General features: G+C 39.4%; 1 protein-coding gene across 1 annotated transcript; it reads right to left on the reverse strand.

Moving 5' to 3' along the window:
* Nucleotides 1-323: 323 nt before the first annotated feature.
* On the reverse strand, nt 324-15,635 carry pla1a (phospholipase A1 member A). Its single transcript, XM_085385664.1, has 11 exons — nt 15,145-15,635; nt 13,743-13,959; nt 11,499-11,676; nt 11,169-11,277; nt 9,763-9,864; nt 6,115-6,207; nt 5,690-5,854; nt 5,073-5,162; nt 4,656-4,761; nt 3,471-3,626; nt 324-1,061 (listed from the first exon to the last, which is right to left on the reverse strand). Exons 1-11 carry the CDS (start codon nt 15,209-15,211, stop codon nt 974-976), a joined length of 1,371 nt encoding a protein of 456 aa, XP_085241790.1. The 5' UTR covers nt 15,212-15,635; the 3' UTR covers nt 324-973.
* Between the last annotated feature and the right edge of the window lie 397 nt (nt 15,636-16,032).

Consider the following 16,032-nt stretch of genomic DNA (forward strand, 5'->3'; position numbering starts at 1 on the left):
TTTACATGATTTAAGTTATGAAACAGCTTAACATTGGCAGATGTACATTACAATCAAATCTTCCTTCAAGCTCTGGAAAGCATTTGGCTTTGTATCCTTGATCTTTTCAGACCTGTCTGGAACATTTTACCTGCCAACTGGTTCTGTTGTCTTCTACCATTTCACTGCAATGTTTTGATGTGTCATGTTTAGATTAGTGATCAGATTACCAAATTCATCCTTTTACATGCTCTCTGGTGGATATATATTAGAAGCCTGATTTTTTAAAAATGTTTTTAAACATTGGTGTGTTTAATACACAGGCATAATGTGAATCACGGTATTTGTGTGTTATTGAATTCAAAAGACGAGTGATGAGACTAAAATGAAGTCTAAGTATTTAGAAAACATTCTTTCATGGGGCCAAGATTTCTCCAGATGATTTAAGTTGTTTATTTTCTGACTGTTAGCTTCCTGTCATATCTGTCCCAACCGCACTATGTAGCACTGTGGTGATGCTCAAAATGATTTATGTTCCACCCCCAAAAAGTCAAAGTACACACAGATTCACCTCAGTGCAAAAGGACAAATCCTTTTAGCCCTGAAATCAGGAGAAAAGAAAGACATGGTTAAGAGTTTGTTGCTGCATTTAATGCTAAAAGAACAAAAAACAAGGGTTTAGGATGTGAAACTAGACTGTTTGGTTTCATTAACACTTCAACGCTTTAGTGAGTATAGGCAAAAAAGAAAGATAATTATAATATTAATAATATTGTACCAGAAATACTGATAATGTAAATAACCTTTTTCCCCCCAGTTTTAGTCATGATGTTAGAAAATATAAGGCTCAGCCCCCTGAGGTTGAACTCCAATGATATTTTCTCAAAATTAAACAAGGTATAAAAATGTGAAACCATCTCTGTGTTAGTATCTTCATAGGTCAGATTGCTGCACACTATGCACTTTTCAATTGTTGTCGAGGAGATCATTCTCTTTAGAAGTCACACAACTGCACAAGGTCGTGGGACCACCGAGCTCCCCGTTTGATGTTGATGTTGTTCACACACACAGGATCTTTGCGCCTGAAAGAATAAAACAAAAACACACACTTGTGCAAAACAGACTTTAGTCCAAGTGAATATATGTAGCATATTCATTGTAAGAATCCAGTAACTGTTTAGGAATCACTGACATTTTTATATGCAGTGCCCATTTTCTGAGGCTCAAAAGTAACTGGACAATTGATAAACAGTTTTTATGGCCAAATGAGCCCCGTTTCCTATAATTCCATGACAAATTAAGCAGATCCTGGAGACTATGCCAGAATCCCAGCTATCACAGGGAGAGAAGCGAGGTGCACCCTGGACAGCTCACCAGTCTAGCATTTGAAAATTTGAAGAAGAAAGAAAATTTTTTAGAAATGATCTTAAACAAATAAAGGAGGACTTTACTGCCCAATCAGCAGTACCAGCAAAAGACCATGGAAGACAGAAGAAGTAGATGACTGGAAAATTATTATCAAGGTAAAGAAAAACATCTGAGTCAAGAACACTCTCAGGGAGGTAGACACATAACCAGGGGTGCACATAAGTGGTCCACAGGTGTGCATGCGATGTCAAAATAAAAGACGCGCACCAGATAAGAAGTTGCAATGCGCGATTGCGTACATAAGACATTTCCTCCTCTCTTAAACCCCATTAACTCCTTTAAGCAGTTACTTTGGTGTTCCTCCACCTCCAAAGAAATGTCAGAAGGAGTCCGAACCGCAAAAGAAGCGCGTATTCTCAGAAAAGTGGTTGCAGGAGGTGAGCTGGTTTCAAACAAATGATGAACGCATAGAGATGTGGTGCAGAATATGCCGTGAAAATCCCACGGTAGCGGACAAAAACAGTGCCTTTTACATGCACACAAACGCGCGTTGCAATTTTTTATCTGGTGCGCGGCTTTTATTTTGACAGCGCATGCACACCTGCGGACCACTTATGTGCACCCCTGCAAATAACTGTCAAAGTCGACCTTCATGAATGGAAATACAAAAAAGGTGCAAACCACTGATTATTCTCAAGAACAGTAAGGCCAGATTAGACCGATTAGAAAAACATCTGAAAGAGTCTGCACAGTTCTGTAGACTCTGTAGCATGACCAGATCATGCTTTTGAGTTACTGAAGATAAAACTAAATGCAAAGACACTCACAAAGAAGCAGCATCTGAAGGCAGCTGTAGGCTTTGGTAATGTCCATGAGTCCTACACTTTAGGCAGTCATTGACCACAAAGGATTTTCATAGAGTATTAAAAACAGTCCTTATATTTAAAATTATATTAGTTTGTCCAATTACTTTTCAGCTTCTGAAAATGGCTGTAAGTCTGCACTACAATCATTTCTTGATTGATTTAAAGTCCCTTGTGGTGGTGTACAGAGGCAAAATTACAAACATGGTGTCAGTGTCCAAATACTGATTTTTAGGACGATTAATGTTGGCCTGTTAGCCTTTTTTGTTCATAGAAAGAGAGGCGAGATAAACAGGAAACACTGGGGTGAGAGACGAGATGGCGCAATCATGAATCATGTGGTCAGCTCTCTACACTCCCCAAAGTGAAATAAAGAACTATTTAAGCAACTTTAAGCACATTTTTGATACTGGCCAAATTCACACTTTCTGCAAAAGGTTAGATTTGATCTGAAGCTCAAGTAACTCAACTTCCAGCTTCTGATCACAAAGAGAAGGCCGCCCACTGGTGATCTCTGAGGAACAGTAATGCTCTGTAAACTACTCATTTCAGGGTCATTTCAGGTTTATGCCAACCTAAGGGTGGGACAAAAAGGACAGAATGAATGGATTTTACATTTTGGACAACACTGTGTGTTACTGGCACGGTCTGGTTTCAACTCTCTCTCATATCATGACATAACCTTTCAGCAGACTGCAGGACTGGCACATTAAACAGCTGACAGACCTGACACTATTCTCTAGTATGTCCGTTTACCCTGTTTCTTAATTACCTAAAGAGAGAACACCATCGCTGGCATTTCTGTAGAGCAATTTGCTGTAAGGCTTTGGGTGACAAAACAACAACATGTATTGCTGAAAACTATACCTTCATTGACTCATTGCAGCAACGTTTGCTTCTGTTTGTCCAAAGTACTGTAACAGGAAACTGCAATAACAACAAACTGAAGCTGTGTGTTTACATATTTTGGCAAATTTATCATCCAAAGACAGCAGGGATAAACTCCAGCCCCCCGATGACCCTAATAAGCAGTTAAGAAAATGGAAAGGATGGATGGAATAAGCAATTGTAGCATATGCTGAGCATACAGGTGTTTGCCTGTAAATCGTGCCTTGTTAAAATTCATTGGTAAATGTTGTGTTTGACTTTTTATGTGCTACAGAACATATTAAAAAAAGCAGTCCAGTATTTGTTTCAATGAGAATAGGACCGGCGGCTGAACTGAACTGTATTTATGTGCATGTTGTGTCTGCGTCCTACCTGAGAGAGGGAAACTCAGTCACACAGACAGACTTGACGTGGATCTCTGCCTGTCTGTAGAAGCGAGCTCCTGTGTTTGTCAGCCTGATGGAGTTGATTTCACACTGGGGGGTAGAGTGAGCCATCACCGTCCTGTACACTGTTGTATCTGTCTGACTGTAATACACACATATAGTGCATGTGAAAATAATAAACCACACAAGATGAGACAGGCGCTTTCACACAATCAACATTTATCATACTGGGAAGTCACAGCTAAAACAAAGGTGGTGCCATTCTTCAGATTTAATAAAAAAATGACTAAACTCACTAAACTTGTGCTCTGAAAACACGTTTTCCCAAAACTTTTCCCATCTGAACTATTCTACCCATACAATACATCTGATAAAATAAAAAGTGAACACAAAAAAAAAACAATACACAAAAATTGCTTACAAAGAATGACTTGTTATACATTCCTATTGAATTTAATTTACCTGCAAACTGGTATGAAAATACTACCAATATTCATCACTGTCTTTTAGTCTCTGTAAACACAGGAACAACTATCTTTATCATGTGGTCTTATTCAACAGTTACTGAAATCTCAGCTCACCTTCCTTTACTGTATGTCTTCAATCAACTATTTAGGCACTTTGAGCCTCTTGATACCAAATAAGCATCAGCCTACATGTGCATCATTATATAGCCCCAACTTATCATCTTCTAATGGCAGCTTCCAGCAGGATAATGCTAAACATCACAAAGCAAAAAGCTGCTTTCTCAAACGGGTCTCATGAAAGTGACGTGCTCATGAGACCATAACCTGCTCTGAATTCAGAAGGACACTTTGGGATGTAACAGAAGTGGAGATCAAGGATGCACAGGTACAAAACCTACATGATGCAGTCACCTCATGTGGGATCCGCAACATCAAGAACAGATGCTTTTTTGGGAACGCCGAAACTGTTAATATACTTTACCAAATAAAGTGCACGTTCAGGGATTCAGATCCTGAATGCAGACATTTTTATAGTCAGATTTTTCTGCTAGCGATGAGTTTTGGTCATTCCTAATTTTTTAATTTGTTCTTTTTAGGTATGGAACTGAATACAGTACATCCAACTGTACATATTGTACTATTCATTAACTTTAAAGAGTAGGATCTTTGCAATATGACATGCGTATGGTATTTGTGATACTTACAGCCTGAGGATCTGCTTTGTTTCCAGGATGTCAGCTGTCAGGGTCACTTCAATCTCAGCGCTCTTATCCAGTTTCGAAACTTCCAACTCCACCAGGATGTGGTGAGCTGAACAGGGAAACAGTGGGAAAAATGTCATTTTAAAGTACGGTAAAACAGGAATTGTTAAACCGTGCTAGTTTAGTAGAAAGAGGAAATCTTGCTATTGGTGGGTTGGTAGGGAAGAGTCAGAGTGCATAAATGATTAAAATAATTTAGCTGCCTTCTATGTGTAGTGACGAGAGGTTAAGTCTAATGAACGTCATTCAAACTACTCAAGAGTTTTAAATTTTTCTTAACAGGAGATTCAAGAAGATAACATTTCTTTTTAAGAAAAAATTAAAAATTCCGCCGTCTCACAAATACACTGCAACACTCACCACAATATGGCTGTGAAGAAGTCGTGAGGAGGAATAGCGTCTGCTCTTTGGGAATGGGAGATATAGATATCCCACTGTTTTCTGATAAACCTGGAACACACATAATTAAAAGGAATGAGTCAAAAGTAATTTCACGTGCATTAACTATGTCTGTATGAGTATGTAGAAGTATATTAAGCTGAAACAATAAGAAGCTGTCAAAAGCCGACGTGACAGTGTCGGCTCCACTGGAGGTGGAAGCAAAAAAGAACCTATCCAGTTTACTTTAAGTGAAATGTCATAACAACTTTATAAATACTTAAGATTTACTTTATAGTTAATAGACTGTATTGATGGAACAAGTGTTTTGCAATAGAATGGAAGAACCACTGACAGCAGCAAGTCTTGTAAAAATAATGAGGCAGCACTATAGGCTGCAGGACTATTAATATAACTTATAACTCAGTGTCATATTAATCTCGAGCTGAGAAACGTTTTTATTGTAGAGACAAATGACACTCCCAAAATATGCACTCACAGCTTTTCACAGTAAGACACAGGATAGTTAGAAACTAACAGCAGATAAAAGGGAGCAGCAGCAGTCCGTGTGCTGCAGGTGGTCACCCACGTGTTATTACCTATTACTGGACATTTCCCTCTGAAGATGTCGCAGTCCATACAGCGTCCCTTCAGGAAGTCCTCATAGTTGGAGCACGGGATCCCCATTAACGGGCACGAGCCATTCAGCGCGCTCATGTAGATGTCCAGCGCCCTCATGTGGTCACATATCACATAACTGTACACTAAAAAATTCAAGAAAAATGACAAAATATTGAACTTCTAAGGGAGACAGATGTCCAGAGACTCTCATTAAAGTAATGGGAAAAAATGTCCAGACGAAAAACTGGTTCTGCTCAAAATCTACTCATCTGTAACTGGAATTTCATTTATAACAAAAAAACAAGGGCGAAAGACACCAATGTGAAAACAACAAAAAAAGAGATCCTTTCCTTCTAGTTCCCCCCTCTCTTTTTGTTTTTGTTTTAGTGGGTCTTGAACTTACTTGAGTCAAACCTGGAGCGTGCACATCCAATCTGGTCCTTCCCTCCATTCAGAAAGAAGTCCACATGGCCAACAGGGATGGAGATGCCAAAATCTGATACAGAAGAAAACTGTCAGCAATTTGTTGCTACATTGCACTGCAAACAAAATTTCAGGTATAAACACAATGTGATTTTATCAGCTGTAATACAAGTGTTAATAAATACAAAAGACTTCCAATGAACTAATAATACAGTCTTTTAGGACATTTTATTAGACAGAAAAAATAGAGTGGTGAGTGAGGTGAGTTGGTAAAGATATGTGGAAGCGTTGCTGGTTTTGCTGCTGTTAGTTACTGTTAGCTACTGTTAGTCTCTGTTAGCTGTTACTAGTGAAACTTTCTTTGAAGTGAATGTAACACTTTTGGACATGGACACATGAGCGAACAAAGTCTCAGGATGCGAGAATGTAATCAAACTGTTTATCAGAGGTAAAGTGTGATTTTTAGGAAACTCAAACCTAGCTTAGCTAGTATACTTAGCTAAACTCGGCTGTTAGCTGGTGTTTGTCACAGTCTGGCGAGAGCAGACTGTATGTATTGTGAAGAGTGGACCCAAAATGCAGACACCAAGGAACTTGGATCAAGACTTGAGTATCAACAAAAAGCGAGCCGTTTAATGAGGCTGGCAGAAAAGGTACAAATAAAGGGCAAGGCAAACAGAAATAAAACTAACATTAACCTAAACTGGGAGAACTAAACAAACAACATGGAAAAACCTGGACATGAAACCTAGAAACATGGCATGGAGAACCTGGCGTGAACAACAGACGACCTGACAATCACACACTGAAAACAGAGGACTTAAATACACAGGAGGTGATTAGGGGAAGTGGAGACACATGAGGAAACAGCTGGCACACATGAACATAATGACGTCACAGTGGGAGAGTAAAACTGAACATGATGAACACAGAACACCAGACCTCTTCACAATAAAACAGGAAACATAATGAGACATAGACATGACAACCCGAACTTGACAACGTAAGACACAGACATGAAACGCATGAAGAGCAGGGGAGATTTAACATGGTTGGAAACACGAGGGGAAAATAATAACTAGAAACACTTAGGCATAATAATACAAACTTGATAACAAATGACACGCAGCATGAAACACGAAGATTGAGGGGAAACTTAAATACAGGGGAAGAAAACACAAGGAGTCTAATAACCAAATGAACTTAGATAACCTAATGAACAAAATAAACTCAAACTTAAAACGCTGGGTCAAAAGACCCAGGATCATGACAGTGTTGTGCCAAAAAGTGATTTGTAGTAACTCTGTGTGTGTGTGTGTGTGTGTGTGTGTGTATACACACGTGTTTAACACCGAATATCTTTGCTTATATTCATAAATAGTCTGCAGTCAACAGAATTTACAAAAGGGGTTATATATAAAGTAAAGAAATGATCTGTTTTACAATTATCTTTATGACTGCGTTATTGTACATACTGTGTTCTACCTTATAATCAGTCCAGTCTTTTTTTGGCAACTTAAAATATCTTTATAACTGTTATATTTGTTGCAGTTTCTGCTGCCCTCTTGGCCCGATCTCTCTTGAAAATCACATTTTTAATATCAATGAGAATTTTACATAATTTTATTTATGAGTGTTAAAGTTGGTTTACCAAAAACTGACTGTAGCTTCTACCTGGTGACAAAATGTTCTTTCTGGCTTAAAATGGCTGTTAACTGAGATCACTCATAAGAGATATGTTTGACATATGTTTCACAGAAAATAGGCCAACAAGTAATTTACAACTAATTAAAAACCTACAATCATTTTTTGGCAAATACCAGAAATCACTTTTTGTCTAGCTGTCCAGAGACAGGAGGGTCTGGCAGTAAGTAGTTGGAACAATGCTGGGGATAAATAAGCATGTTTATGCATGCATCTGTGTGTTAAGACCATTACACAACAATCTATTGTGAAAAAACAATGTGAAATTCAGATTTTGTTGCGTAATGCACACACACACACACACACACACACACACACACACACACACACACACACACACACACACACACACACACACTGAATGGGGTTTGTTTTTGCAGAAAATCCACCCTAAAAAAATCTATTGTGACAAAAAAGTCAATATCAAGCCATGATGAGACATTCTGGGTTCATCCAGAATCCAGTTCCCAAAGCAGCAGCAGGGTTGGATAGTTCTTGTATATGTTTCATGTTGGCCAGTTTGAACTCCTGCTGGCAGAACTGGGACCACATCTGAGGAGGCAGAGAAATAATCTCAGAGCTGGCAGACCTGGAGCAGTGTCTAGCTGCGTGTCTTAAGTAAAATAGTATTATTTTAGTATTTGGATATTCAGTACCAGTGTGCACTTTGAGTTACAACACACTAGTTGGCAAATGCAGTGTTCTGATTGGTCTGATTGATTTTTTTAGAGCTAAAAAAAAGATAAATAAAAAAATCAAGCTTGGTTTGAAAAAACATAAATGCCATTAGGTGTGAATGTGCGAGTGAATGTGAGCGCGAATGGTTGTCTGTCCCTGTGTGTTGGCCCTGCGACAGACTGGCCACCTGTCCAGAGTGTACCCCGCCTCTTGCCCTATGACAGCTGGGATAGGCTCCAGCGCCCCCCGCGACCCTGAAAAGAAGAAGCGGAAGCGAATGGATGGATGGATGGAGTCAAAGGCTATTTCATGGGCAGGTTTAGGCAGTTCCTTCGTTATGTCATTATCAGTTAAGCAGATAAAATGATAAAAGGCCTGGAGTTGATTTGATGTGTGGTGCTTGCATTTGGAAGATTTTGGTGTGAACAGCAACACAAAGAAAGCACTGGTGACCTCAGCAATGCACAAAGACCTGGACGTCCACAGAAGACAACAGTGGTAGATGATCGCAGAATCATTTCCATGGTGAAGAGAAACCCCTCAACAACAGCCAACCAAGTGAACAACACTCTCCAGCAGGTTGAAATATCGATATCCAAAGAGAAGACTGCACGAAAGTAAATACAGAGGATTCACTGCAAGGTGCAGGCCACACATAAGCCTCAAGAACAAAAGTGCTAGATTGGACTTTGCTAAAAAACAAAATCTTAAAAAAGCCAGCACATTTCTGGAAAAATATTCTTTGGAAAGATGAAACCAAGTCCAACTTCTATTACAATGATGTCAAGAAAAAAGTGTGGAGAAGGCGCGGAACAGCTCGTGATCCAAAAAACCCACATCATCTGTAAAATGCGGCGGCGGCAGTGTGATGACTGCCAGTGGCACTGGGACGCTAGTGTTATTTGAAAGAGAAGGTTTGATTGTTCTTGAGAACATTAGTCTTTCAAAGCTTTGATGTCATCAGGCATTTTGAATAATATGCACAACCAATGTGTTTTATCACACCTCAAACTCAAACAAAAGCACATTCATATCTTTGTGTGCCTTAGTAAAGCGTAATGTTACAGTTCCACAGTTGCTCTTTGTTCATAACTTCCAGTAATGAGAAAAAAAACAGAAGTCATCAGCCTGGCTGATCTGTCAATGATGCTTTCTAAGGGGTTTCATGTAGTTACAACAACAGTAAGTGGTCTAAGCCATGTTAGTGATGGAAATAAACTTGCAGGTTAAGTTAACGTTTTCTCACAGTCAGAGTCTGTGTGGATGGCATCCACAAACTGAGCGTCAGAAGGGTCCAACCGGCTATAGGTGTCCGCTCCTTTAAACATGGGTCCAGCAGGGTCCAGGCCTGTTTGAAAGTTTAATATCTTTTAGATTAAGCACATGCCATGAAATTTTATATTACTAGAAACAACAAAAAGAGTCATTTTTCTCCAGTAGTCTCATAATGAAAGAACTTCAACTATGGTCAGTGTAGTACACATTAGTGCATTGTCCTGCTTTGTGTTTAAAATGTCAAACAAATCAAATCAAATCAAATCAAATCAAATCACTTTTTATTGTCACATCACATGTGCAGGCACACTGGCACAGCACATGCGAGTGAAATTCTTGTGTGCGAGCCCCACAAGCAACAGAGATGTGCAAACACAACAACACAAACGAGCAAAATACAAGAATGGCCAACCTGAAACTAATAAATATATGTACAATATATAATAGTGTATGCATTTCTGGATGTGTATACTAAATAAACAGTGTCCCCATGTCCTGGGAACATGACTAGTCTTTTTATATGAGGTTTTTAGTTTGGATTTTATGGTTGTAGTTTATTCTCTACATATTCAGTGACCGTTTGTAAGGCAGAGGTTTGGCAGGACTGAAGAGTAAAAAAAAAATGGGAACAGTAGGAGAGAGGAAGCGAGAGAAAGTAAATATTCAATTTAATGTTCAGTAAACAGTGAGTTTAGCTTTAAAGTTGATGAACTCTACCAGTCACAAAAAACAATAACAAAATCCAAACAACCGTCCTGATTAATTGACCATCAAACCAACAAGCAAGTCAAACAACCATTGTGCCTGCCAACCAACCAACTAACCAACCCACCCATCCTGTGGACCACCCATTCAATCAACAATAAGCTAAGGGGACATTTAGTGAAAGCTTTTGAATTTCTTTATTCATCAGCTTGGTGTCATTTTCAAATTTTATTCTTGTTGGGATCAGTGAAGCCTCTGATTTAACCCCACACAAGTCTGTGTCATCAGACAAAAAGACCTGATATTATCAACTGAACAGTGGTGTATTGTGCTGGTGGTGCTCTGCTGAAAGGGACTGAGCCTTGTCAAAACACTTCACAGTGTCTCTTTTCAATGTACTGTTGTTCTTTGAAGAGCCCTGCTAATTTTTCAGGGTCTCACTGAGATCTGTGAGAGCCTGTGCTGTGAAAACCTTCACTGTCTTCAATCCTGTTGTCTCCTTATTTCTGTAAACCCAATACCAGCTACCAGCAACCTAAACTTTATTTCCACCACAAGGAGTATTATTCTGAGGTGGAGCACATGTGCAATGACTTTTTAAGTGTGCAGCTGTGTTTCCAATTCAGTTTTACATTGCAAGAGATAATATGTATGTAAGGTGTCTGATCTCACCTGTGATTCTTCCTATTTTCCCTTCGAACAAAGTTCCCACAAAACCAGCGACATGTGCCCCGAGACTGACCCCGATAAAGTGGAAGGATTGGAGTCTGCAGCCATGATTCTGTTGGAGAAGACAATCGCAAGAATAGATTCTGTATTCAATATAAGCAACCACAAACATATTTTTGTCATTTGTAGAATGAAAAAAAAAAAACTCTTGCAGATTTTTTTTCATAGACTACATAATATCTAGAAAATACTTCTGTAAAGAGTAAAATGAATTGTGCCTTTACATTGCTCAGGGTCGTATTGTGGCTAACGAGCATTTGAACAGCTTCGCACCTGCAGCTGATTGATGAGGACAGAAATCTGTATGGCCACCTCTCTGTAGATCTCTACCACCAGGTTGTAGGCAAAGGACGCACTGCGGACCCAGTCCACCACCACCACATTCACATCTTGAGATCTTAAAAGCGCCTGGCCTAACCTCTTCACCCAGGAGGGCTTACTCCCCCGGGCCCTGCAAGGATGGGTTGAGGTCAGAAGGCAATTAATAGTATATTAATATTAAAAGTCTAGTTAATAACTACTAAATTCTCTTTATAAACTACACTAAGCTGATGAGCTTTTAAAATGTATTCCATTACAGATTACAGAATACATGCCCCAAAATGTATTCTGTAACGTATTCCGTTATATACGTTACTCAATGAGAGTAACGTATTCTGAATACTTTGGATTACTTAATATATTATCATGCTTTTTACAACTACGTGAATGTATTATTGCTGTGATTTATTACTATTACTGAAGGTCCGCGGCTCCGAACCATAGTAAAGGGACCTCTGGCTAATACGTTGGTTCCGTGTCAGGCTCGTAGCCGAAAAATAGCTTTACTTTGTTGTCTGGGTCAACTTTGCTTGAGAGAGGCGTTGAAAGGCTGCTCCAACAGAACTTATTGTTTTCGGAGGAAAACACGAACACAGCGCATCGAGTCTTAATAGCTTACTTACAACTGGGCTCGTCAGGCACTCTTCTTGGCTGCAGTGGTTATTATTATATTTACATGCTTCCAGCTCCCGTTTTTGCTCGATGACAACTCCTACTTTTCCACTCGCCTTTTTCTCCCTTCTCGGGCTTACAGACCCATAACGTGTATGGCAGTCCATTCTCCCTGCAACACGGACTACACTGCCCATGAGGCTACATTCTTTAGAGCTTTTTTTTTTTTTCATTCTTTAGAGCTTTTTTTAATTTATTTTTTCATTCTTTAGAGCATTCTGCCCGATTGTTCAGTCTGACGTCACTAGCCGTGTCTGGGCCTAAACTCCACTGCAGGTCCATATATCAAACGATCACTATGGCATTACTGAGAGTTGAAAAACTGTCTAAAATCTTTCGTCTTTAATAAAATGATCAGCGTTCTGCTCTACCAGGTGTAACAATTGAGTTTAACATCCAGGCATCCATAAAAACGGAATTTATGACATTTAACGGAGTTAGAAGTTAGCAGGGAGTTAGCTCGCTAGCTTCTATCTAAATACAATATAGCATGCCCTGACTGCAGGGTTTTGGAAACAAATGAAAACGTACAGCTCTGTTATCACTTCCAACATAAATGAAGACAGAAAACTAAACAGCAGTGACGTTTGTAGGGTTACTGAAGTTTGGCTAGCTGGTATATAATGACGTGCTACGTGACCGCTAGCGACACAGCTATGTTAGCATAACATAAACAAGCTAACTTTTTTTTCCACTCCATAAAAGTTAACGTGAGTGTTCTCGGTGGTCAGGAACAAATGTAATCGCATGGCAGGATGCTGTAAAAGGACCAAACTTCAGCCAGGAGAACAACTGAGATAATCCATCCACAATACGAGGTTAGTCATTCACATACTGCTGCATGGGCTGGGCTGTTGCTACATCCTAAGGTTTTAAAAGCTGAGCTTAAATAAATGATTAGCGGTAATAAAAGCCGAGGGAGGTCAACAGTGATCACTGACTGTTTTAGGAGCTTTTTGAGATCAAATAGAAGAAAATACATAACATTAAACATGTTAACAACACAAAAGCCATATTAAACGCAGACTACTTTAGGCCCGGAAGTAGGATTCGTGTGTCATCACTGAACAACGGATTAGTTTAGCACAACAACAACAAAAAAGCGCTCTCTCACCCAGGAAACACAGACAGAAAGAGAGCGTCACCCTGTAACCATGGCAACCGTAACCGTGCCACCTGGAACAACAGAACGTAGCTGTCAAACAAAACCCAAACAGTCCTGACCCGCCACAATATGAAACAGGGAAGTACCGCCGTGTAATCCATTTATTTCAACAAACTAACTGTATTCTAAATACCACCTTTTTAAACGGTAACTGTAACGGAATACAGTTACTCTTTTTTTGTATTTTAAATACGTAACGGCGGTACATGTATTCCGTCACTCCCCAACACTGACTGTGGCTGTTACTCTAACATAACTGGTGCACAGAATAGCAATAGCACTGATCGGTCCAAAACTATTACATTTGTTTCATTTAAAGATTCAGAGGCTCGTACTCTGAAACGAAATAAGGATCTCACCTGTACCCGTGGATGATAACCTTTGTAGGACGCGAGGGGTTGAAGTAGGAGTTCTCCATGGTGAGGGACGTCTCATTGAATGCTTGTGGACAGTCCATGTTTTTCCTGGTCAGCAGCAGATACTGGACGTTCAGTCTGACTCTTTGCTGCTGGTATTCCCGCCATGTGATGTTGTTGAGATCAGCACAGTGATTATCTTGCTGCCTTTCATCTGAAGCTAGTAGAAGTAGAAGGGCGTAATACATACTATGTAGTTGTTGTTTTAGCCTCACTGTATCACGAAATAAAACTTGCGGGTTTTGTATTTGACAGCATTGTGATTACTACTCTTCTACTACAAAGCCATGCTGTTGTAATAGATGCAGTATGTGTTTTACCATTGGCTTGCTAAAATATGCACAGCGTGGATGAGTGTATGTGCTGCTCTAAAACCTATAGACACATTTAAGGATTAATGGCGCTTTTCCAGACGTGTAAGCTGCCAGTTCAACAGACATTAATGCACCCCTATACCATCAGACTTGCAGGTTTTCGAACTAAACACTGATGACAAGTTGGATGGTCCCTTTCCTCTTTATGGAAGGAAGAGTCCATGTTTTTCAAAAGGAATTTCAATTTTTGATTAGTAGATTTATCTCAGTTTAAACCTTTGATGTTATTGTGAAATGTGGGTTCATATGATTCACAAATCACTGGATTGTGTTTTTATTTACATGCTGCACAGCATCCTAACCTTTTCAAAACTGGATAACCAATTGTCTTCCCCTTTACTTCAAACATCACATAACAATTAGTGTGGCAGTCCTGTGCAGCTTTAAGACTTTGGCTTTACTATATTTGGAAGTAATTATTTAAAATTTGTCTCTACTACGTTTATCTGACCCCTAACGTCATCAGTAATTTACAACACACATTTAACCAACATTTCTCAGTCAACTATGAAGCAGTGCCTAATCGGGACTTCTTGACAAGTTTTATAGGTCTATGCATATTTAATGATCAGATGATTAACAATCTAATAATGTCAGCCATAGTACTATATTAGTCACTTCAGGCATTTTTCTGCTAGGACAATAGCTTCACTTTTGACAGCCATCTTTAGGACATTTTACTGGTAATACATTAAGTATTACCAGTAAAATGTGAAATTAGCATTTTCTTCTTTGATTCTTACAAAGACACTTGGAAGGCAGATAGCAGAAAAAGAATCCCACTTTACTGTAGAGGACAAGTTCCTCGTTTGTATATGGTGCTATGTGTTACGTAATCACTGACTTGCGACAAAAACTCACATAACACAGTCCCTGTTCCGTCTTTCAACCCTCTTTGCATACATATTTAGAATAACTGTATGGAAAAATGATGCAGCAGAGCAAATCTCCTTCATTGGCACAATACTTACCCACCACCAGTGATGTGATGTAGACCGACAAAACACAGAAGAGGAAGGTTTTGCACTCCCAAAGCATTTCTGTGGTGTCAGTGAAGTGAAGGTTGAAAGTAGCTGCCAGGAGTTTGTTAGTTCTTAATGGTGCTCAGCTGCTCTCTTTAGCTCCCAGATTGGTGATCAGCTTTAGGCTTGACTAAATCCCAGCTCTGTGCAGTGCTGTAACACTGAAAGAGAAACTCAGAGTTTATCTGGCAAACATCAGGGGTGAAGCAATGCTGGAATCCATATAAAACAGGCCAAATTAGTCCAGAATATAAAGACCCGGGTTCACTGTAACATTCCACTTTTAAACTGAACGTATCCACATCAAACCTCTCAGTGTCATTTTCTTTTTGTTCACCGAATTCAATTAGGGGGCGAGTTTTCTTTTTTATTCCTTTCCCAGTCTGGGTTTGCTCTGAAAAAGTGGTTGAAAGTCTTTGCCTGGTGGTGAATCCATGACCTCATTTGTATTCAATGGCTGTTTGTTTAAAAGGCTGGACTCTGGCCTGGCTGCCCACTAGTTTGTGTGTGCGTTTGTGTGCATTTGAGAGAGAGGCATAAGACAGTGACCGGAGAAATCTGGAAATCAGTAATCAACTGATTTTTGAGTCTTAATTCTTTTTTTTACATAATCAAGCAATTCATGTGAGTCCATCACACACTATTCAGTCTCTATGACAACATTCATTTTCTGGAAACCTAACCTATACTTAATCCAAGTGTTCATCACAAACTGCATGACTTACACCGTGAGGAGTTGCTTTTTGTTGTTAAAAAGAGAGGCAGGTTTCCACAGTCTGACTGTATGTCACACTAATAACACTGATACACACATGCATTCATGCACGCACAAATGTA

Source organism: Rhamphochromis longiceps, linkage group LG16, assembly GCF_057381845.1.
Source record: "Rhamphochromis longiceps isolate RC_006_pf linkage group LG16, R_longiceps_female_GT1.1, whole genome shotgun sequence".
NCBI lineage: Eukaryota > Metazoa > Chordata > Actinopteri > Cichliformes > Cichlidae > Rhamphochromis > Rhamphochromis longiceps.